Consider the following 26383-nt stretch of genomic DNA (forward strand, 5'->3'; position numbering starts at 1 on the left):
TTAGGTCCAGGGGAACATAAAGATGACAAATACACTATCTCTGCCTCTAGGATTTTATTTTGTATGGCTCAAAAGTTAAGAATAGTTTTCATATTTTTAAATGGTTGAAAAAAAACCCAAAAGACTGTTTCAGGGTACATGACAATTATGTGAAATTCAGTGTACATAAAGTATTTTTGAACAGTTGTGACAGAGACCCTGTGATCCACAAAACCTAAAATACTTACTGTCTAGTCCTTTATAGAAAAAGTTTGTCAACCTCTGCACTAGTGTAGTGTCTCTAAATGTTTTGACTTACTATCCTGTTAGAAAAAAAATGTATGTTTGAGCAAGTAACCTTAATCTATTTTATTTAAAAATTTTATACATACATACGTGTGTGTATATGTGTGTGTGTGTATGTGTGTGTGTGCGTGTGTGTGTGTGTGTGTGTGTGTGTAACAGGCATATAAAATACAGACAGAATAAAGAATGAGAAAAACATGAAATGAACAAGATTTTTTTAAGGTTATTTATTTATTTTGACAGAGAGAGAGAACGTGAGCAGGGGAGAGGGAAGAGAGGGTGAAAAGAATCCCAAGCAGGCTCCACACTCAGCGTGGAGCCCAGTGCAGGGCTTGATCTAATGAACCGTGTGATCATGACCTGAGCTGATATCAAGAGTCGGATGCTTAAGCAACTGAGCCACCCAGGCACCCTGAAATGAATAAGATTTTAAAATGATTTAAAATGAATTTATGTATTAATGGCACAAAAAGCCTTTGCTGTTATGATTAACTTTTTAGTGAGTACAATGTCACTGTGTCATTATTTTTTATATCTTGTTTAAAACCATAATAATTAGAAGGTTTAGTTCCAAGTTCATTTTATTTGGATATTTGGTTTAATGTCTATTATAGTTGAAACATAAATCTGACAGAGATATGTAGTCCAAGTGGAACAAGAACATCATTAGCAACACTTATTAATCATAGTATTAACTTTTCTCAGTCCAATCCAGGAATCAAGCAAATGTTTTCTGCTGAACCATGGCTAGTAAATTTCCATCTTCCTTCATGATAGTCAGTTGTTCTTGCAACTAATTGGAGTGTTGCATTTTTTTTTTAATTTTTTTTTCAACGTTTATTTATTTTTGGGACAGAGAGAGACAGTGCATGAACGGGGGAGGGGCAGAGAGAGAAGGAGACACAGAATCGGAAACAGGCTCCAGGCTCTGAGCCATCAGCCCAGAGCCTGACGCGGGGCTCGAACTCCCGGACCGCGAGATCGTGACCTGGCTGAAGTCGGACGCTTAACCGACTGCGCCACCCAGGCGCCCCTGGAGTGTTGCATTTTTATATTTTTAAATACATGGGTCAAATGGGCTTTAAGAAATGGGCTTCAACTGATGTCATAAGGGACATGGACTCTGCATTTTTCCTTCCACATCCTTAATGTGGAGACCCTCACCCCCATGTTTGTCTACTCATGTCTGCTGTTAGACATTGCTTCTGATGCCAGGAAGAAGGGGAAAGAGGTGAGTCATTAAAGGGTGAAGGAGACTGACAGGGAAGTTGGGTCTGCCAGTGTGTTTTTAATGAAGTTTATTTGAAAAGCAGTTACTTTCTTACTAATTGTTAAACTTTCGAGGGATTACTAGTATTTTTGTGAATGAAAAATGCCTAAATCATGCTAAATTTCAGCAGTTTTTAAGTATTTTGTCTTGAGATAACCAGAAATATCTGTGAGGTACAATGTTTTCATGCCCACTTCCTATTTCATTTCAAGATATCATATTCTACACTATTTGAAATATCTTGCTTTTATTAAAAAGAACTACATTCTTGACTCTTTAGCACTTTGTGTACTTTGGTTTCAATTCCTTTTGCAATGGCTTAAATTTTACATGTGAGATAACCTTACTTAGGAATCTTTTCCACTTACAGTTTTTTCATAAAACATCTTTTTGTTAAGTAAATCAGTTACATTGGTAATGTTTTTTTTTTCTTTTAGATTGTTGCATTAGTGACTCAAAGAAAAGTAGTTTCTATATTTCATTATTGAAACAATATAGCAAAATAATATAAGTTGAGTTGATTTTTAAACTGTATTTTCATTCAAGTCTGCAATAAAACTCCCACAGTTTATGTTTTATATATATGATTTATATATGTTCTATATAAATGTTTTATATAAAACATATATACTTGTATATAAATATATAATATATTTATATATGTAAATATATAATATACATAATGTATATAAATATATATACTTGTATATATATAAAACATATATAAACATTTGTTTATATATGTTTTATATATATGATTTCTATATGTTTTATATATAAAACATATATACTTGTTTTAGTATATATTTTTTAAATATGAAACTTATTGTCAAATTGGTTTCCATATAACACCCAGTGCTCATCCCAACAGGTGCCCTCCTCAATACCCATCACCCACCCTCCCTCCCACCCCCCATCAACCCTCAGTTTATGCTCAGTTTTTAAGAGTCTCTTATGGTTCGCCTCCCTCCCTCTCTAACATTTTTCCCCTTCCCCTCCCCCATGGTCTTCTGTTAAGTTTCTCAGGATCCACATAAGAGTGAAACCATATGGTATCTGTCTTTCTCTGTATGACTTATTTCACTTAGCATAACACTCTCCAGTTCCATCCACGTTACTACAAAAGGCCATATTTCATTCTTTCTCATTGCCACATGGTATTCCATTGTGTATATAAACCACAATTTCTTTCTACATTCATCAGTTGATGGACATATTTTAAGCAATGATTTCTATAGGTCTTCTGATGGTATTTGTTGACAAAGGAATGTGTTTTAGTTTAATGCCATGTTATTTTGCATGTATTTCAGCTGCTTCTACTAAGAGTTTCCACAAAATCAGTGGACCTTTGTCTTTTGCTGTAATGAAATAAAAAGTTCAAAAGAGGCTTTTTTTTTAAGTTTATTTATTTGTTTGAGAGACACAGACACAGCCTGAGTGGTGGATGGGCAGATAGAGAGGGAGAAAGAGAATCCCAAGCAGGCTCCAAGCTGCAAGCACAGAGCCCCATGTGGGGCTCTAACTCACAAACTGTGAGATCACAGCCTGAGCTGAAACCAAGGATTGGATGCTCAACTGACTGAGGCACCCAGACACCCCAAAAGAGGCTTCTAGTATATGTGCTGCAGAAGTGAGCACACAAAAAGAGGCTTCTAAACACGTGCCATTAAGTTTACAAAATTTCACTAAAGTGCTGGATTTTTTAAAAAAATAGTTTCCATGCACAGTGTGGGGCTTGAACTCACAACCCTGAGATTAAGACCTGAGCAGAAATCAGGACTCCAATGCTTAACTGACTGAGCCATCCAGGTGCCCTGAGTATCACGTGATTCTAATTATTGCTGAGAAAATTCAAAAAGTTTTCTTCATGTTCTGAATGCTTGGTTTGAGGTGGCTTTGTAGTATTATTAGCTAATATTTTAAGGTACAATATGCATATAAAATGGGAATCACCATTGATAATTGGTATACATCCATATTTCAAATAGCTACCTTAATAATTTTTAATATTGTGGGGTCAGCTATTAGCCTTACATTTTTATTATTTTAATCATATGATGTGATAGATGAAAGGCTCAGACTTGCAAGAAGGAGATGTAGCAGTCTAACATTTTCTTGTCTGCTTGTGCTTGAATTTTTGCTGTTAATCCTGCTATCCTCAATCTTTTGTCTTTGCCGAAATCTTTGAATACAGATTTTTAATTTTAGGTTATTTTTGATGACTGATTTAGTTAAAACTAGATAAAATACCCCGTAAATGCATTAAACCAAGTACATGTAAGCTGCAGTGTGGTTTAGTACACTGACAGTAAACAGATTTGCATTGTGAATACCCTACTCTTTCCCTATGATGCCTCATGTACCATTTGGCCTATGGATCCAGTGTTATCATGTTAGATATTAAAACTTATTTTCTTGTATTTTTTGTGCGTATTTGTGTATATACATGTTAAGCTCAGGAGTAAGGATTGTGGGAAAGTGAAAATAGCATTTCACTGTTTTCTAATATCTAAACATACATTCTGAATTTACCCTACTGATGGTAAAGAGGTATATGTAGGTATTCAAAGTTGCATCTCTCCAATAAGACCTGAAAGCAGAAATAGATGATTTGTACCATACTCAATAACATTCATTCAGTGTCATGTTTTTTCCTGTCTTTGGCTTTATATTGTTTTCAGAGATACTGTATTTGACAATTTTTTTCCTTTAAATTTTTTTACCATCTGAGATTTATATGTTCTATGACTACAGTCTATATGGGTAAATTTAACTGGATCTTTTGAAAACATTGAGGTAGTTATTTAATATCAGGTAGAATTGGCCAACTACTTAATAATGGAGCAAATTTTTGAAAATTTTATTGGGTTTTTAGAAAGAAATGTTCAATCCTTTCAAGTTCAGATGATAGAGGAATTATGGAATGTATCTTTAGAAAAGAATAAACTAAACAAATGCTGTAAGAACCCATTTATAACCTTAAAGTAATCAAACATAACATAATTATTGTTCATGCTAGAGCATATTTTTAGGTAATAGGGTATCATTGGTTCATTCTCTTCAGGGATACAGTTCCCATCAAAATAGAAGTTAAAGAATACTTGAATAATTACTATGGAGAAGTGAAAGAAGAGGGCAAGCATTTAATGGTGTAGTCAAGTTCAGATTTTAAAACAGCAAGTGGAAAATTCAGCCTTAAACTGGCATGAAGACATATTGCAGAAACAGAAACAGTTTATAGAAAATATATCGAAATTTATATATTCTATAGAAGGAAGGAAAAAGATGTGAAAACATAAAAAGTTGATGTTTACTTCTCATAATGCAAAATAGAAATCAGTGGAAGAGTTAAGAAAAAAATAGTCTTGGAAGATAAGAAAGTTTTAAACATTATGTTGTTACTCATTTAAACATTTATGAGGGGAGAGAGGGAGAGTGAGAGGGGATGGGAGGAGAGTGAGAGAGAATGAATGAATGAATAAATGAATGAACAAAAATGAATAGGGAGGTGGTTCAACTTTTAACCTTCTGATTTGACTTTATTCTCATATGGCTCCCCAGTAATAACTTTAAAAATATGTTTATTTTCTGAGGACATGAATTTACATACAGTGTGAACATTGCATCATGGCATATATGGAAGGAGAAAAATTGGTTTATTGTTTACAAATATGGCTTTAAAAATATTGTAAATGGTCAGTTATTTAGACTGCAAACAATGTTTTTTGAAACTACAAAATACTATATTCTCATGTATTATAGAAGTAGTAACTAAATGTTAAACATACTGAAAGCTTGCTTTTGTGTTTTGAAGTACTGTAAGAACTAGTGTGTTTAGAAGAGTTTCACATTCAGTTATATTGTTTACAATTAATATTGAATTACGATTATTGCTCTGTTTAATGATTGTATTATAAAGTTAGAGTTAATGATTTGGAAATATTAGCTGCCTGATTAGCAGTATGCTTCTTATTTCTATAAGAATAAAATGAGTCTTTATGGTCTTTTCTGTTCATATGAATGGTACCTATTCTCAGTCAACTTATGCAGCAAATTTATAGGTATAAAAATTGCTGATGGCTGTAAAGCAAATTAAAATATTTAGAGAACAGGTTCACACTGGTTCAACAAGTATTTATTAAATGCTTAGAGAATTCCAGGAACTATACTTTTTTCTGGGAGTCTAAAGATAAAAAAGGGGGTGCACCTGTGTGGCTCAGTTGGTTGAACATTTGACTCTTCGTTTTGGCTCAGGTCACGATCCCAGTGTTGTGGGATCAAGCCCCATGTTGGGCCCTTCAACATGGAGCCTGCTTAAGATTCATTTTCTCTCTCTTCCTTTGTCTCCCTTCCTCCCTCAGTCCTTTTCCCTCCTCTCTATAAGAAAAAGGTAAAAAAGACCCAGATTCTGCCCTCAAGCTAGCTTAGAGTTTAGAAAAGATGGACTTATCAGATAGTTTCAATTTAAGTGCTAGTAATACAGGAATTAATATGGAAGACTAGAATGCAGATAGTCATTTCTCAGTGAGGTGTTTCAGGGGGAAATTTGAAGGTGAATCAAAAGGATAAGAGTTAGATAAGGATTTGGGTGGGATGGAGTGGGTTGAGATGGGGTGAGGGTTAATAGAGGATTAATAGGGTGATGAAGATGGCAGCATTCTAGGCAGAGAGAACAGCATCATGAACAGAGTAATGGAAATGTATAATAGCATAGTATATGTAGAAAAATTACAGCCAATATTGTATTATTAAAATACAGGGGTAAGATGAAAACTGGTAAAAAATGAGACTAGAGAGGTGATGATAACACTGAAATCTAGCATTCTTTGAAGGGTAGTTAATATACAGCAAGCTTAGTGTTCATGACCATACTTTAACTTGATAGAACTCTTCTGAGGCATATAATCTCATATTCCCTTTATTGTCATGCTTATCTCCATGATTTTACTCTGATGGCATGATATTAGCACTATAGGCCATTAAAAATTTAATGGAGGCACATTATAATGTAGAAACATCACTGGAAGGAGAGCCAACTCTACCTAGAGAGTGCTGAAGGTGGTACTGCCACATTCTTAGGCCTGGCTGTGAGGCGTACAGATACAATCAATCTTGTTAGCATTCCAGAGTTGATTCTACTTAGGGTATGCAGATTCATGCTAACCACATTTGTAGGTACTGTAATTTAACCAGAATGTTTTGAGGCAGTAGAAACCTAGCCTAGCATTTGTGAACAGTGCTTAGGGGTTTTGATGGAAACATACTATGAGTCAGCAGAATGATGTGCTTGCCAATAAGGTTATAAAATCAGAGGCTGAATTAATAGAGGTAAAGTATTTGAAGATGATGGAGGTAGTAGTCCTTTTCTTCCTTGTATTTATCAAACTACAGAGTACTTGAGAAAAATAAATATGGATGGTAAGCCATGTCACATGAAGATAAGTTGAAGCAGGTAGGTAGGTATACCTTAGCTTTAAGGAGAGAATGATGCCTCCAAATACCATTTACATGGTTTTTGAATTTATTAACCTCTGTCCAGACTGACTACTGTCTCTCTTAATTCAGACTCTTATCACTAGTCTCATGAATTACTTCAGTAGCCTATGTTATAGAATATAAGAGAATCTTTTCTGACTAGTTATATATAACTATAAAACATATTAAATAGCTCTTGAATCAGGAGGGTTGTAGAGACAAGCTTCAGATAATATTACAGGAATAACATCCAGAACCACACAGCTGAAATAGAGAGTTCAGTGAAGGAGCTGTTGCCACCCTGGAACCACCTGGTCAAACTGTCATGAAAAACATGCAGATGCTGCCCACACTTCCATAACCATATCACCTCTTATTTCCACCCATGCCAGCAAAATGGCACTTACTTGTGGCCTGCTTCCTTACATAGTTTACTTCTGAATCCACACATCCTAGAAATGCATTTCATTGGTGGAAACTAAGCCACATGTCTGTACTCTAGTTATAAGGCAATCTGGCAGATGTAGTTTTTATGGATTTTTTCTTGCTTAGGTGGGAATGACACTGGGAAGATGTATTAAAATTAAATGCTGTTGAGCAGCCAAATAGAACAGAAGACCACTGTGGTTTACTAGCTAGTCTCCTTGCCTTCACTAATATTTTTCTCATCCTTTAAGACCCAAATCCTGGTAAAGACTTTTCTGATCTTTCCATCTATCCTCTGTGTTTCAAAACTATCATACATGTGCCTCTGTGAAAATATGTGCCTCTGTTTGCATATCTATTTTCCCTACTGGACCATGAATTATTTATTTATTTAACAAATAGGCATTTATTAAGTATCAGGCATTGTTTTAAGTGCTTCATAAATAACTCATTTAATTTGTGGATACAAGCTGTCTTTCAATTTGCACTCCTGTAGCATAGTCCTTGGTGCATGGCACTTGTCCAGTAAATAATTGATTCAATATTTAGAAAGTAGAAAAGAAAGAATGATGATACAGTTCTGCCACTTTAACTTACTATTCTGTTTCATTGTACATGTTTTACATTTAGTCTTCCAAAAAAAAAGTTGGAAAAATTACACTTCCCTAATATGGGATGGGCTGCCTGTGAGGTGGTAGGTTCTCTGTTAGTTGAAGTCAACTCAGAGCATCTGTGGACTACATTAAAAGTGCTATCCAGCCTTTTTTCTGTGATTCTACTTTGACTCTACAATGCTAAATCTAGCCTGTGAGAGAGAGGAAAAAGATGTCTTCTGTCTTCAAGTAAGTCATTAAGAAGGAAAATATACAAATGAGAAATAAGGAGATAAGATAGGAAAGATAGGGGTAGAGTTAGTGATACAGGTGATTAGGAAGAAGAATCCTATGTACATATAAATAAAATGTATTAAGTATTGACCTTGAACAAATCATAGGAGTCACTGCAATGCATGCAAATATAGATCAAGAGACTTTTGCTGTCAGTGAAGTTACCATTCTATACATAGATGCAGTTTGATTTCTTTTCATGGCTCCTTATATGAGTTTTAAAAATAATGTTAATATTGGGGTGCCTGGGTGTTTAAGTGTCTGACTCTTGGTTTCCGCTTGGGTCATGATCTTGTGGTTGGTGAGATCGAGCCCTGCATCAGGTTCTGTTCTGACAGCATGGAGCCTGCTTGGGATTCTCTCTCCCTCTCTCTCTGCCCCTCCCCTGCTCACTAGTATGCCCTCTTGCTCTCAAAAGAGATGAATAAATTAAAAAAAATAATGTTGATATTTTTAGTGCCCATTACTTTCCATGATTAAAAAATATTAATAGCCAGCATTAAGAAAATAAAGTGATAAATGTACTTATTTTTTAAAGTTGAAATATGACTCACATACCATAAAATCATTGTCTTAAAATACATAGTTCAGTGTATTTTTTAGTATATTCAAACTAAATTGTTGTGAAACCATCAAACAATTTTAGAACATTTTTATCACTCAAAAAAAAAAAAAAAGAACAACACACCATACCTATCAGCAGTCACACCCCAGTACTCTTATTCCCTCTCCTCTGCCCCTAACAACTAGTAATCTGTTTTCTGTATCTATAGATTTGCCAATTCTGGGCATTTAGTATAAATGGAAATCATACAATATGTGGTCTTTTGTGACTGGCTTTTTTCACTCAGCATTATGTGATTTCAAGGTTCCATCATGCTATAGCATTTATCAGTACTTCGTTCTTCTTTATGACTGGACATACCACTTTCGTTATCCATTCATCACTTGATGGAAATTTGGATTGTTTCTACCCTTTAATCCTGCTGCTATGAACATTCATATACAAGTTCTTGTGTCGGCATACGTTTTTATTTCTTTTGGGTATGAGCTGGGTCATGAGGTAACTTTTTGCATAACTTTTTGAGGAACTGCTAGACTTATCCAAAGTGGCTGCATCATTTCACATTCTTACCAGCAATGTGTGAGGGTTCCAGTTTCTCCATATCCTTACCAATGTTTGTTATTATTATCTTTCTGTATACTAGCCATCCTAGTGGGAGTGAGGTGGTATCTCATTGTGGTATTGATTTGCATTTCTCTAATGAATAATGATGTTGAACATCATGTGCTTACTGGCCATTTGTATATCTTTTTGAGAGGGACATCTATTCAAATCCTTTGCTCATCTGTAGTTGGGTTGTCTTTTTATTGTTGATTTTTAGAGTTCTTTATATATTCTGGATACAAGTCCCTTATCAGACACATGATTTGGAAATATTTTCACCCATTCTGTAAGTTTCCTTTCATCTGATATTGCTTTTTGAAGCATTGTCATTTCCAACTTGATTTTGTGACCCCTCAAAAGTGTCTTATTATGTTGCAAGGGTTAATATGAGTTTCAAAATGAAGAAAAGTAATTTGCATAGTGAAAACGTTATATGTGTATGTATCACAAAATAAAGATTCCCAGCCAAATTAAAGCTTATTGAACTTCACCCAAGCACCCCTGTCCTGGTGCTTTAATAAAACCACCTTATTACACCTAAAAAAAAAAAAAACTTATTGAACTTCAAAACAATGTATTCTTGTAAATGAGTATTTTTTTCTCCAATGAGTGATGAGTGATTTTTGTCATCCAAACACAGCTGATTATATTTCTGATGTGTTTTTTTTTTTTTTTTGCTTTCCAAATCCAGCAACTTCTGAAGGATGTTTCTTCAGTGGCATATTATAGATCTATATTTCCTGTCAGTTTAAAAATCATATTTGCTCTTCTGGATAATAGTGATCCTAAGGGAGCATATGCCAAATAGTAAAGTGTTTGTTTATTTTTGCTATCTGTGTAAATTAATAGTTGTGCCAAGGTTGTATGATCTATGCTATAAAACTGTCGATTTATTCTCTGGAATAGTTTAAAAATATGTATTATTTCTGCTCATTCGTTGAATAGGTAGAGATAGGAGCCATGAATATGTGGTAAAATTTATACAGTGTTACGGTATCTAGAGTGAAAAATAATAGTGAGAGATCCACCAAAGTGATCCTTCTTGTTAGCCACAGCATGACTATTTTAAAAGAGAATATTAATATTTATTAATCATTTTTGCAACTTAAGCAGAAATGTGTTAATGTTTACAATAGATGTTCTTTATAACAGGAGGACATGAACCTTAATGAAGAACGGAAAACTCCTTTACGAAACAAAGATTTTACCACCAAGCGTGAGATGGTTGTCCAGTATATTTCTGCTACTGCCAAATCTGTAAGTAGTGGCACTTTCCTGGTGTTCCCGTAATGAGGTCAGCATTATCTGCTTAAAAAGAAACCAACCCCAGGTCTTCAAGTTCTTGCCTCAGTATACTCTATATATAGACTATTCAGAAAAACCTTATACATGTATTTTTACACATTTAGTATATGCCCTGTTTCAAAATTTTTTATAATTTGAGAGACTTCCATTATTTAAGACAATGCAGACCAAGGATAGAAGGCTGTGAGTTAATCCAGTGACTTTTGGGGCAGTGGTTTTATGCACTTCCTAAAAATTGAGAGCAATTTGTAGGTGTTCCACTAAATATACTGTTGGTTATATGAAAATTTTGAGGGAGAAGACACAAACATAGTCTATTCACGAGTTTTAACTAAGTTTACATTAAAGCATCATGTCTGGTTTCTCCCTGCAGGAAATTTTGATCAATATTTTTAATAATGATGTTTTAGTTTTTTTCATTATTTTATGTGATGCTAATTATTTTATGTGATGCTATCTATATTAACTACCTCATAATTGTTATTGTACAGCTTAGTTTAATATAAAAGAGGGTGATTAATTGGAGCTTTAATCACATCTCTGAGTTTGAAGACTTGAAAGTAGAGTTATTTGGAAAGACTTGTTTTCTTCAGGAAAAACATTAGTGTTTTAATGGAATATGTGGCTTTGTTCCACTCCCTAAGGTGCTTCCGAAAATAGACTTCAGGTTTGATTTCTTTTTGTAAGAAAATAATGTATTTTTGAAATGGTGAAACGTATCTTTTACATTTCTATAAGTAAAAAGCTTTATACAACTAGAGGCCATAAAATCACTGTGTATATATGCACACACACCTATACCACATATTATACACAATGATTTTATGTATGTGGTATGTATATTATGTGGATATGTATAAATAATACACACACATACATTTACACTTAAAAATACATATTTTGAGTTTAAGAAATTGACCAGTGAAGAAAATAGTTCCTCATTGGAAAGTATGTTGTAAAGTTATTTGGCTATCCTGTTACTGCTATTTCAGTGCAGTAATTGCAGTGGCAATTACTGATGCATTTTGCTCTGAATTCTACAATTGTATTGATTCCATGTTGTAGTTTAAGCAAGCTAAATCTGAATGCTGAACTATTTAAACATATCGTATTGCAGCTCTACCAGAGCAGAGCAACAGCATGTTTTTTAATTTGCTTCTGGTATCCAAGGGCAGAAATATGTTTCAAGTGATAAGTGAAATTTGCCATGAGCATTGTTTTCAATAGAATTAGGTGATGCATAGGGTTTTACTTTGAAATTCTGATGAATGTCTTCTCATTTTTGTACTTAAGTTATTGTTCACAGTAAAATGCTTTAGGAAATGCAGGGTGCACATTTCGTGTTATATTTTTAAACACCTAAAGGCAAATACACTAGTAAATCTATGTAACTAAATCTGAGTGCAAGGTACAGATGATAATTGTATTCATGACACATGAATAATCGTGTGTTTTTAATGATAAAATTTTGTTAGTGTCTCTGGATCATTTGTTGTTTTTATTTAAGTGGGACTGAATATAATGAAGATTATATGAAGCTCTTATTCCTTAACCCTTTGAGTTTTACTCTATGTGGAACTTGATTTCATTTATTCCCATATTGTTTCCTCTTTAACTGGCCAAAGACAGGTACACTTTAGGTTATATACTCATTTTTCACATCAAAATGCTAAAATTTGGGTAAATGTTAGATAAGCTGTCTTGAATTGCTTTATTTGAAAGATGGAAATTGAATGTTTCTCAAAAGACACGAACATTCTTTTTAAGACATTAGCCTCAAAATCAGTACTATAACTATTTAGTATATGACCCTTATTTGTTTAATTGAACATACATATGAGCACCTGCCATCATATAGCACTTTCACTAGAGTTTCAAGGTTATACATTTCATTTCCTAATATTTTTTGTGGGCCAAATATTATGATGAAAGAAAGCCTATTGATAAACCTGTTTTAAAGCTTTCTCACCTTGGGGAGATGTCAATTAGTACTGTATTTTCTGTTGTTACAACAAATAATATCGCTCATGTAATTTTATTTTGAAGATGAGAAGGATACCATTCAGTGACAAACAATCCTCTTATCTTTTGACCTCTTCACGATCATGACCATAATATTTGCAGAAACTGTAGCCTAATGTATGGCTGTTTAATTTGTGTAACCAAAGTTTCCATCTTGCTGTCTTTCACTAGGCTTTAGACATGCTTTGTATATCTTCTACTTTTTTTTGTTTTTTCACTATATTGATACATTGATTAAAAATTTTTCTTCATTTAAAGTACATATCATTATAACCACTTCCTTATGAGAATCCTTCATAAGTAGTCAAAACTTAAATCTTGAAGTAAAAAGAAAGTTAAGAGCTAGTGTTCCTGATGGAGAATGTTTTATAGTCACATGTGGAACATGTGAGAATTGTAGTTAAATTTAAACATAAATTATATGTTTCCTTCTTTACCACCTGCATTAGTCATTTTGCATAGAGTTGAAAAACAAAATATGGGCTCAGTAAGAAATGTCCATCATTCTCCTGAGTTCCTGGGTAAGGACAGTAAAGCAAGATGAAACTAATATACAGGTATGTGCTCAAAACCCATTTCTAAAGCAAATGACAGTGTTGTTATGTTCTTTGCTAAAATAAGCATGGAGTAAAAATATATAGGAAATTAAAAGATAATGATGCAAACTACTGCTTAGTTTAGTTTTTTTCTTGTTAAACTTCCATAATAGAGAATATTAAATTATGTGAATGTTAAAGGAAAAAGTGGCTTGATTACCTATCAGTGATGAATGAACTTTAAATAAGGGAGTGCAGAAGAACCTGTTCTCTGCACAGGCTGGACTTATTTGCTCATTATAGCAAGTGTGGTTATGGACCTGACCTATGGTAGTTGTAACATAGAGATAATTTGGCCACAAACAATCTGGAAGAATTTATATTTTTCAGAACACCAGCATATATTTTCAGAAACAGAAAACCAAGCTTTGTTAATATTGCAGACCTTGTCCTACCCATTCATAATACTGAAAGAGGCACAATATAGCAGTGATTTATGGGATCTTGTATGTTCTATCTTAACAGCCTTTATTGACATTTATGAGGAAAATTTAGTCACTGAAATCCTAACATTAGTTTGCCAAAAGCCAATGTCATTATTAGAATATTAAAAAACTAGTTTATTTATAACTTAAATTACAGTCTTTGAAATTGAGATTTTAAAATATGTAAAATCACATTTTTAAATCACATGACCCCTTGAGAGGTATTACTGATTAAATAAAAATCTCAATAGGAAATGATTTAAAATAGTGATACCCAATACATCTATAGAATTTTTAGATTGACCCATGAAATAAGCAGTTGAAAATTGCAGTATATCTGTGTGTGTGTGTATATCTGTGTGTGTGTGTGTGTGTGTGTGTGTGTGTGTGTGTGTGTGTATACATGTATTACCATTTTGCTTTTGCCATTAGCAGATATTTTCTTTCTCAGGTGAAACAATTGAAGTCAAACTGACCAGACCAGTTTTTTTTAGCTTTTCTTGTCCAATCTAATCTGTTTGCTGTATGTGCTTTAGCTAAATGCAAGGATTTTTCAACCATAATGAATTATTAATAGGCTATATTCTGGTTATTTCATTGAGTATACACCTGCCTTAATTGTTAATACAGGCTTGTATTCTTGTTTTAGTCTCATGTCTGTGTTAAATAAACAAGGGACAGATAAAATCTCTTTTTGGTCGGAGGAAATAATTTAGGTCAATAGCATATCTTTCAATTCAGAAGACTGTTAATGGCACCAAAGAGGCTTTTATTCAACTAAATAATCAGTGTCTGTAAATATTCTGTTGAATAAATATTTAAGAAAGCTCTTCTCTATTTGGAGATTCATGGATTCCTCTGAAATAATTTGCTTGGATACTGTCATTATCTTTTTGTTTTTTGTAGTATCCTGTTCAATTTAGGGCTCTTATTAGGATTTCAATAATATTTTAGTTTTCTTTTTAAAGTACTAGCTGGAAAATAGAATACATATTGATAATAACTGCTATCAGATTAAAGGTTTTATTGTGGATTAATTAGTTCTTTTTTGGACATTGCTTTGGACATTTAAGTGTAGGACTCTGATAACAATGATTTGATTTATATTAGGGTTTTGGCATAAAATTATGTTCAGAAGTATGATTTCAGTTCTTGGTTTCTTAAACACCATTCTGCCTCTCAGAAATTCTATCTCTTATCTATTAGGAAAGCTCAAAGTTTCTGTTTTTTGAACTGTTTTATCCTTATGAATATATGCATGTTTAGATATAAACTACTTCTATGTCATTATATTATATTATATTAATTATATTAATTATATTATATTATATTATATTATATTATATTATTATATTACAAATGCTAGGATGGCCTAGAAAACTAGAATTATAAGCAATCTCTTCTTTGTAATTTTCAAGTATACTATAAAACAATATTATAAACCTTAAAATCATAACAATATAAAATGCTCCAGTTTTCAACCTACAATTCATTTCTTAACTTAATGCATGGCTTTAAATGCAACATTTATATCCTAAAACACCTTGTTTCAACCTTAATATTATATCCATTATAACAAGGAAAAAAAAGCATTATTTGGAAAAAAATTCAATTTTCTGTTGATATGTTTTTTGAGTGACTGTGGGCTGGTAAAATATCTGATGCCTGGTTGCACTTAATTTTATGTTACTTGATATTTAGCTTATATATGCCCATTGCAGTACATTTTTAAAAACATCTTCAAACAGTAGTAATTATTCAGGAATCCTTATTTCGAGACTTCACACATTTTTGAAATATGGTAGAAATTAATACTGGTATATTTTTTTTAGACTCTAGATCTGAAGTATTAAAGTGTACATAGAGTTAGCTATTTACTAATTTGCTAAACACTTCTGTGAAAAGCTTCTGATTACTAATAACTGTTGCTGTTTGTTTTTTGTTTCTTTTACACCGTAACTACTCTCCGTTGACTACTGCATGCAGATAGTTGGAAGTAAAGTTACGGTGAGTACAAAAGATGTGTTTTACCCTTAGATATGAATTTGTGCTTTTGGGAATTGAGCAATTTTTGCTTATAGCATTCTATATGTTTGGTTCTTCTTTTGGAGTATATTTTACCAAAGTAGTAAGATGATAAAGATCAGGTGATGAGAATTTAGGCATGGTAAGTATTTTTCCTGTGGTTTTGGAACATGTTTTAGAATTTGAATATACTTTGTATATTTTGTCTTATAAGGTTTTACTTTTTGTTAGAGTTGTGTCTGTGTTTATGATTTTTATGATTCTGTTTTTATGAGTCTGATGAAATTGGGTGTTTCACCTCAGTTCTCAGGAGAGCAGGATGCCATCTCAGGATGGTAGGTTGGTTTATGCTAGCAGGAATTCTTATTAAAGTATCTCACTTTGATTTGGTGTCAATGACCACATAGTGTAATGAAAACAACCTTTGATGTGCAGTCAAGAGGGCTAGGTCTTTGTCTCTGTTAGATGCTACTAATTGGATGTGTGACCTTGGGCAAGTCATGTAATATTTTTGAGGTTCAGTTATTAAATGGCTAAATTGAAGTGATTGGCTTACATTATTTTTTAAGGTTCTTTCTATTGCTGTATTTTAGAGATTTTATATTCAGGGCATTGTATTTCATTTCCATAATTACATAATACATCAAAAATTATCTGTATTGTAATTGAGAGGTATTTGTAAGTACCTTGTCTTAATGACTAAGCAGTCTGTATTTAGGGAACAGGGCAGGAGACATTATCTTTAACATTATTAGGTACCATGGTATTCAGAATAGTGAATGTATTTAATATTTGTTTGCTTTTAAAAATTGGTTTAGTTTCTTTCTTTCTTTCTTTCTTTCTTTCTTTCTTTCTTTCTTTCCTTCTTTCTTTCTCTCCTTCCTTCCTTCCTTCCTTCCTTCCTTCCTTCCTTTCAAGACAGCAAGTGAACAGTAGAGGGAGAGAGAGGGAGGGAGAGAAAGAATCTTAAGCAGGCTCTATGCCCAGCGTGGAGCCTGACATGGGGCTCCATCTTGTGACCCTGAGATCATGACCTAAGCCTAAATCAAGAGTCAGACGCTTAACTGACTGAGCCACCCAAGGTGCCCCTAGTCTTTTTTTCGTTTCTTTTTTTTTAAAAAAATTTAATGTTTATTTTGGAGGAGAGAGAGAGAGAGAGAGCACGAACAAGCATTAGTGGGGGAGGGGTAGAGAGAGAGGGAGACAGAATCTGAAGCAGGCTCCAGGCTCTGAGCTATCAGCACAGAGCCTGCCACGGGGCTCCTCACGAACTGCGAGATCATGACTTGAGCTGAAGTCGGTCACTTCACCAACTGAGCCACCCAGCTGCCCCCCTTTTTTTTCTTTTTTAATTTATGTGCCATCCGGGGGGGGAGCCATCAATCTTTTGGGGTAATTTCAAACATCAGCAAATCTTTCTTTAGTGCTTATCATGTGCCAAGAACTGTGTTAGGTTCATTGATGACTAGAAAATAAGGATAAGACCTTATAGTTTTAGTAATATATGTGGAAATAATTCTTAAATTGTGCATACCGATTTTAAGTGTAGTAGGAATTCACAAGCAGAAGAGAGAAGTAGAGGTAAAATAATTGGAGAAACCTCCATGCAAATTTCTGGACTTAAGCTGAGCTTTTAGGAATTGTTAGTTGTGATGGCTAGGATTTGATATGGGAGATGAGACAATGGAGAAGCTCTCAGATTGCGTAAATAATATTCAATGCAAAGGCCTAGAGAAGGAACCAAATTGTGTGGGCAGGAGACAGAGAAGAGGGAAGCAAGAAATGAAGTTGACTTTGTTCAAGCAAAGAATGTATATTTACATTGAAAAGATTGAAAAATCAAGTTGAAAGAGGATCTTGAAGTCCAGGTAGAAGATTTAGAAATTAGTTTGAATAAGAAAGTGACATGAGGAAAACAGGGTTTAAGAAAAATAAATTTGATAGTAGTAGATAGGCTGGATTAGGCCAGTGGTTCTCACACTTGAAAGCACATAAAAATAAATATTTTGTCCCTCAGGGGTCTAGGATAGGGCCACGAACTTGGCATCTTTATCAAGCACCACAGGAGATCCTGTTAAGGTAGGCTACAGAGCACACTTTGAAATACTGGATTAGGATAGAGAGATATTTGTTTCAAGGGCTACCTAGGAGACTTGTGTATGGATCAGTGAGGACCTTTATTAAACTGGAGGCTAGGCATAGGGGGATGGGGTTAAATATAGGGGCGTGGGGATATAAAGGAATCTTGAGTTTATTTTAATGTGGGTTGAAGCTAGCTTGGTCTCTGCATGGCTTATGCCAGCACTTATGAAATATTACTGATTTCTCCATATCCAGTGGAGCTGAAGTTCTGTTGATTATTTCTCTTAGATAATTCTCAACTCTCTTCCCTGATTACTCACACTGTTGCTCCTTTAGTTTAGATTCATTGTTAAACACACCTGTAATTGCCATAGCCCCCTAAATAGTCTCCTAGTCTTCGTTCTCTCACCCTGCCCATGCATGTTTTACAGTTACCACAGATCATGCTGATTCCCTTTAAACCTTTCAAATGGCTCCCAATTGCCCTTGTGATCTTATCCCTGTTCCTTTTTCTAATTTCATCTTCATCTCCATTTTTACATGTGCCTGTCCTGCTGTTTAATAACTCTAAATCAAGCATATTCTATTTCTTTGAACTAGAATGGCCTTTTCTTCTTCACTGTGTCCAGAAATATCCTAAATATCCATCAAGATTAAGCTTCATGTTAATTAGGAGAATTTGTCCTAGATAACTGCTTCCTTTCCATAGCATCACTATATAGCTGAATTATAGTATTTAACATATTTAATTATAATAAATCATTTACATGTCTTTCTTCCCCAATGAGAACAGCTCCTTTAATAAAAATACTAGGTCTAATAAGAAAGACAGGTAAACAGAATAAAGATAGGGCCTTATAGATACAATATAGTAAAGGCTGTAAAGTGGCAAGCTAATAGGCTGTATATAGTTCATGGAAAAGTTTTATCTTGTCCGAGAGTGTTTTGAAAGACACTGTAATGAGATAGATGTTATGATTGATCTGTAGTATAAACGGTTTCACACCCACTGTCTTATTTCTGGCCTGCTCCTCAGACTAGAATTTGCATATTCTGTAATAAATGGAGGAAACTATAGGAATCAGCTTCTAGAGGAAATGATGAGAGAATAGTTCTAGAGTTTAGGTGGGAGGGGTGCCTTAGGGGGAAGATTTTTCTTTCTTTCTTTCTTTCTTTCTTTCTTTCTTTTTTTTTTTTTTTTTTTTTTTTGAGTAGGGAGAGGAATGAAAAAGCAATCATTAAAATCATTCTGTTGGAAAGTCAGGTCCAAAAGGGCTTATTTGCTAGTATCTTATTGAGAATATTTGCATCTATATTCATCAGGGATATTGGCCTGTAGTTCTCTTTTTTTGCTGGGTGTCTGTCTGGTTTAGGAATCAAAGTAATGCTGGCTTCATAGAATGAGTCTGCAAGTTTTCTTTCCCTTTCAATTTTTGAGGAAAGCTTGAGAAGGATAGGTATTATCTCTGCTTTAAATGTCTGGTAGAATTCCCCAGGGAAGCCATCTGGTCCTGTACTCTTATTTGTAGGGAGATTTTTGATAACTGGTTCAATTTCTTCTCTGATTATGGGTCTGTTCAAGTTTTCTATTTCTTCCTGTTTGAGTTTTGGAAGTGTGCTTAGGAATTTGCCCATTTCTTCCAGGTTGTCCAGTTTGTTAGCATATAATTTTTTATACTATTCCCTGATAATTGCTTGCATTTCTCAGGGATTGGTTGTAACAATTCCATTTTAATTCATGATTTTATCTATTTGGGTCCTCTCCCTTTTCTTTTGGAGAAGGCTGGCTAGAGGTTTATCAATTTTGTTTACTTTTTCAAAAAAACAACTCTTGGTTTCATTGACCTGCTCTACAGTTTTTTTTAGATTCTATATTGTTTATCTCTGCTCAGAATTTATTATTTCTCTTCTTCTTCTGGGTTTGGCGTGTCTTAGCTGTTCTGCTTCTGTTTCCTTTAGGTGTGCTGTTAGATTTTGTATTTGGGATTTTTCTTGTTTCTTGAGATAGGCCTGGATTGCAATGTATTTTCCTCTCAGGACTGCCTTCGCTGCATCCCAAAGCATTTGGATTGTTGTATTTTCATTTTTATTTGTTTCCATATTTTTTTTGTCTTTTTTTTTAAATTTTTTTTCAACGTTTTTTATTTATTTTTGGGAAAGAGAGACAGAGCATGAACGGGGGAGGGGCAGAGAGAGAGGGAGACACAGAATCGGAAACAGGCTCCAGGCTCCGAGCCATCAGCCCAGAGCCCGACGCGGGGCTCGAACTCACGGACCGCGAGATCGTGACCCGGCTGAAGTCGGACGCTGAACCGACTGCGCCACCCAGGCGCCCCTGTTTCCATATTTTTTAAAAAATGTCTTCTCTTGTTGTCTGGTTGACCCATTCATTCTTTACTAGGGTGTTCTTTAACCTCTATGCTTTTGGATGGTTTCCAGACTTTTTCCTGTGGTTGATTTCAAGTTTCTTAGCGTTGTGGTCTGAAAGTGTGCACGGTATGATCTCAATTCTTTTGTATTTATTGAGGACTGTTTTGTGACCCAGTATGTGATCTATTTTGGAGAATGTTCCATGTGCACTCGAGAAGAAAGTATATTCTGTCGCTTTGGGATGCAGAGTTCTAAATATACCTGTCAAGTCCATCTGATCCAATGTAATCATTCGGGGGCCCTTGTTTCTTTATTGACCCTGTGTCTAGATGATCTATCCATTGTTGTAAGTGGAGTATTAAAGTCCCCTGCAATTACCACATTCTTATCAATAAGGATGTTTATGTTTGTGATTAATTGTTTTTTATATTTGCGGGCTCCTGTATACAGCACATAGATACTAGCAAATCAAATTCAACAGCATATAAAAAGAATTATTCACCATGATCACGTGGGATTCATTCCTGGGCTGCAGGGCTGGTTCAACATTCGCAAATCAATCAATGTGATACATCACATTAATAAAATAAAATAACCATACGATCCTGTCATCGATGCAGAAAAAGCGTTTGACAAAATTCAGCATCCTTTCTTAACAAAAACCCTCAAGAAAGGCAGGATAGAAGGAACATACTTAAACACATCAAAGCCATTTATGAAAAGCCCACAGCTAATATCTTCCCCAATGGGGAAAAACTGAGAGCTTTCTCCCTGAGATCAGGAACACAACAGGGATGTCCACTCTCACTGCTGTTGTTTAGCATTGTGTTGGAAGTGCTAGCATCAGCAATCAGACAACAAAAGGAAATCAAAGGCATTAAAATTGGCAAAGATGAAGTCAAGCTTTAACTTTTTGCAGATGACATGATACTATACCTGGAAAACCTGATAGACTCCACCAAAAGTCTACTTGAACTGATACATGAATTCAGCAAGGTCACAGGATACAAAACCAATGTACAGAAAAGAGTTGCATTCTTATACACTAATAATGAAGCAACAGAAAGACAAATAAAGACACTGATCCCATTCACAATTGCACCAAGAATCATAAAATACCTAGGAATAAACCCAACCAAAGATGGAAAAGATCTGTATGCTGAAAACTATAGAAAGCTTATGAAGGAAATTGAAGAAGATATAAAGAAATGGAAAAACATTCTGTGCTCATGGATTGGAAAAATAAATATTGTAAAAATGTCAACTACCTAAAGCTATCTACACAGTCAATGCAATCCCAACCAAAATTGCACCAGCATTCTTCTCAAAACTAGAACAAGCAATCCTAAAATTTGTATGGAACCACAAAAGGCCCCGAATAGCCAAAGTAATATTGAAGAAGAAGACCAAAGCGGGAGGTATCACAATCCCAGACTTTAGCCTCTACTCCAAAGCTGTCATCATCAAGACAGCATGGTATTGGCACAAAAACAGACACATAGACCAATGGAATAGAATAGAAACCCCAGAACTAGAACCACAAACGTATGGCCAACTCATCTTTGACAAAGCAGGAAAGAACATGTAATGGAAAAAAGTCTCTTTAACAAATGGTGCTGGGAGAACTGGACAGCAACATGCAGAAGGTTGAAACTAGACCACTTTCTTACCCCATTCACAAAAATAAACTCAAAATGGAGAAAGGACCTGAATGTGAGACAGTAAACCATCCAAACCCTAGAGGAGAAGGCAGGAAAAAACCTCTCTGACCTCAGCTGCAGCAATTTCTTACTTGACACATCCCCAAAGGCAAGGGAATTCAAAGCACAAATGAACTATTGGGACCTCATGAAGATAAAAAGCTTCTGCACTGCAAAGGAGACAATCAACAAAACTAAAAGGCAACCAATGGAATGGGAAAAGATATTTGCAAATGACGTATTGGATAGAGGGTTAGTGTCCAAAATCTATAAAGAGCTCTCCAAACTCCACACCCGAAAAACAAATGATCTAGTGAAGACATGGGAAGAAGACATGAATAGACACTTCTCTAAAGAAGATATCCAGATGGCCAACAGGCACATGAAAAGATGCTCAGCGTTGCTCCTCATCAGGGAAATATAAATGAAAACCACACTCAGATACCACCTCATGCCAGGCAGAGTGGCTAAAATGAACAAATCAGGAGACTATAATTGCTGGCGAGGATGTGGAGAAATGGGAACCCTCTTGCACTGTTGGTGGGAATGCAAACTGGTGCAGCCACTCTGGAAAACAGTGTGGAGGTTCCTCAAAAAATTAAGTATAGATCTACCCTGTGACCCAGCCATTGCACTGCTAGGAATTTACCCAAGGGATCCAAGAGTGCTGATGCATAGGGGCACTTGTTCCCCAATGTTTATAGCAGCACTTTCACCAATAGCCAAATTATGGAAAAATCCTAAATGTCCATCCATGGATGAATGGAGAAAGAAGGTGTGGTTTATATACACAATGGAATACTACGTGGAAATTAGAAAGAATGAAATATGGCCTTTTGTAGCAACCTGGATGGAACTGGAGAGTGTTATGCTACGTGAAATTAGTAATACAGAGAATGACAGGTACCATATGTTTTCACTCTTATGTGGCTCCTGAGAAACTTACCAGAAGACCATGGGGGAGGGGAAGGAAAAAAAAAAGAGGTTAGAGAGGGAGGGAGCCAAAGCATAAGAGACTCTTAAAAATTGAGAACAAACTGAGGGTTGATGGGGGGTGGGAGGGAGGGGAGGGTGGGTGATGGGTATTGAGGAGGGCACCTGTTGGGATGAGTACTGGGTGTTGTATGGAAACCAGTTTGACAGTAAATTTCGTATTAAAAAAATAAAATAAATTTGGAGTAAAAATGATGAGTTTAGTTAGGCGTCTAATCACAGAGTAATTAGTAGAATCACAGAAAAGTAAGAAAAAAGTTATTAACACCCAAGAACTTTTCTTTAGCACTTTTAGCATTAAGAGTAGAATTTTATAATTTGCTTTACTATTTCAAATTCCTACCTTTACAATTTTAAATATACTTTGCACAATGCTGCTGAGCATATTTATCATTTGAATAACATTTACCTGTGGCTGTACATGTTTATGTTTTGAATAACATTTACCTGTTTATCAACTGAAGCCTCAATACATGTATTAGGTAATGAAGGCCATGTATACTTCAAGGTGACTAAATGTACTCAGATAGAAAAGAGCTAATCATTTTGGTGTCATGTAGTACTGCTTACCAGATAAGACATTTAATATAAGTAAGACGTTACATTTGTACCTTTTGCAGTGTTTCTAAATAATCTGAGTCAAAAGGACAACTCCATCATAGGTGAAGGTTAGCCACAAGGGTATCTTTGTTTGCTCTAATTGGAGCATGGGGATCACAGGCACTGACTCAATGAATATTGTAGAACCTTTTTTGCAAAATAGAGCCAAAGAAATTTGTTCCTCCATGCTGGTGAAAGAAGTCATACTGAATGCAAGTTCCTGTTAAAGTATCAACTTATGGTCAGGCTCCAAGTAATATATTCAAAATGCTACTGATGCATTCCTTCCTATCAGCCCCCTAGTAATCATAATATCCACAAAATACCACTAACATGGCAGTATGTACATGTGGGCTGTTAATCTCCTATTGCATTATTAAATTGAAATTTTGTTTAGTGACCCAATAGTATCTTAATGATTATTTCACGCAATGTTACACTTGTGTCAGGCCTTTTGTTTGAATATATCCTATGAAAAAAGATCAAATCTTACTCTGCATTTTCTTTTAATAATTGTATAGTCCAGAAGGGGGAGACAAAACACTGATTATTGGAGTTTGAAGTACCTGTTTCATGATAAAACTTGGCTTTCTTACACTGTTACTTGATTGTGTTTCCTTATGGGCTTAGAAATCTTAGTGAAGTTGCTACTACAAAACATTTAGTTTTATGGGGGTGACAACTTAGTAAAATATCTCAATTCAATCAGATAAAAATAATGCAATTATTTTTAACTAGTATATATAAATTAGAAAAACTCATTTGGTAATCAGATGAAAATAAGACCTGAGACTATTTGATGATGGCATATTATAAGTGATCTTTTAAAAACAGCACAAGTACTATTAAAGTTCCAATTTCAGTCTTTTCTAATTTCACATTATGTGCAGTGAGTAGCTATCTTCCCATTTCCTTATGTTTTAACGCTGCAAGCCAGCTTGTGTGTTATACTCGTTTTGGAAAGTAGTATCTGTATATGTTTTGAAAAGTTTATTATTGAAATCTCCATTCATTTTTAGAACATTTTCTTATCAGTCCCTTCCCTTCCAGTGCATTGTCACAAAATATATTATTTCCTAATGCCAGATTAAATTAATTGTTTAAAGAATGCTAAGATAATATAGATTATAAATATTAGTAAGTCATTATATCTTGGGCATTTGGAAACATCTAAAACAGTATAAATATCGACTTTGTGTTTAGACATATTTTATAAGTTGAGTGCATTAATATTGATGTGTATGGAGCAGTTATATTTTATAATATATCCTGATATTAGAAACAAGAAGATGTACTTTTCATGTAGAATTATGCACTACAAGTTTATTTTCTTTGTATTTTAATTGCAATCTTGGTAGAAATTTCTGTTGATGTTTTTTGTGTATATAATCAGGTAAACGAGTACATTTCAAATATGGTGCTTGATATGACATTTAAAGCAACTATAGTGATTGAGGGGGCAGTCCAAGATGGCAGCATAACAAGATCCTGAACTCAGCTTTTCCAAAAGACACACCAAATCTACAGCTACAGATAGAAAAATTCCCTCTGAAAAAGACCTGAGAACTAGCTGAAAAGCTCCTTCAGTACACAATAGACTGAAACAGACCATGAGTCATTCCGTGAAAAAGTCCTATTTACTTGTGTTGGAGCTTTAGTCTGAGGGGCAGACTTATGTTTGCCACACATCTACAGGCTGTGGAGCTGCTCTCTGGGAACTGAGGCTAAAGGATGCCATCTTTGCACTCTTTAGCTTCACTATTGCTCACTGGTACATCCATGAAAAAAGCTTATACATGCATCTGAAGCCTGAGGTTTGCAACTGTCACCCAGGGGACACCTCCAGATTGCCTGGTCTGTTGGTCAGTAGGGTTTATGAGACTGTATATATGTATATATGTTTATGAGACTGTATATATGTATATATGTTTATGAGACTGTATATATTTACACAGTTTAAAAGCTGCTACCTGATAGTCTGGCTTCCAGGCAGCCTGAATCTAGGTGCTGAGATCACTCCCGTTGGAATACTGACAGGTACTAGAACACTCTTAACACTAGGACCTATCAAGAATAAATCCAGCTATTGAGATAATCACAAAGGTTCAAGAAACAACCAAGAGCTATGACCAGGTTTAAAGATTGGGTTAATCTCCTACATAAGAACACTCCCTCAAGACCAGAAGAGGTTGTTATTTTGCCTAATACTTAGAAACATAGAGTCAAGCAAAATGAGGAAACAGAAGAATGTGTTGCAAACAAGAGAGCAAGATAAAACCTTAGGGAAAAAAATCTTTTTTTTTTCAACATTTATTTATTTTTGGGACAGAGAGAGACAGAGCATGAACGGGGGAGGGGCAGAGAGAGAGGGAGACACAGAATCGGAAACAGGCTCCAGGCTCTGAGCCATCAGCCCAGAGCCTGACGCGGGGCTCAAACTCACAGACCGCGAGATCGTGACCTGGCTGAAGTCGGACGCTCAACCGACTGCGCCACCCAGGCGCCCCAAAAAAATCTTAATGAAATGTAGATAAGTAATTTACCTGATGAAGAGGTCAAAGAAAAGGTCATATACCTGAGTAGGCAGTTTGGGAAATTTTTTTTTTTCCTAGACAGGAGCTAACCATTTCTACTATATCACACCAAAATCCTTGTCATGATGCTAATATATGTGTATAGACTGAGGTATGAGATTCACATTTTTCTAATTGTAATTTCATAAGCAAATATTATTGAAGATGATATTGAGAAAAG

The 26383-nt window shown here is 34.8% G+C and overlaps 1 protein-coding gene across 5 annotated transcripts in view; it reads left to right on the top strand.

Moving 5' to 3' along the window:
- Positions 1-26383, top strand: part of DIAPH2 (diaphanous related formin 2) — a 984211-nt gene that overhangs the window by 76353 nt on the left and 881475 nt on the right. For 4 of the 5 annotated variants that reach the window (XM_047843487.1, XM_047843489.1, XM_047843491.1 and 1 more), the window contains 2 exons: positions 10664-10768; positions 15846-15866. In XM_047843487.1, coding sequence (XP_047699443.1) covers positions 10664-10768; positions 15846-15866 — 126 coding nt within the window. The remainder of the gene's footprint in view (positions 1-10663; positions 10769-15845; positions 15867-26383) is intronic. The other variant, XM_047843490.1, reaches the window with a different exon arrangement.

Source organism: Prionailurus viverrinus, chromosome X, assembly GCF_022837055.1.
Source record: "Prionailurus viverrinus isolate Anna chromosome X, UM_Priviv_1.0, whole genome shotgun sequence".
Lineage (NCBI taxonomy): Eukaryota > Metazoa > Chordata > Mammalia > Carnivora > Felidae > Prionailurus > Prionailurus viverrinus.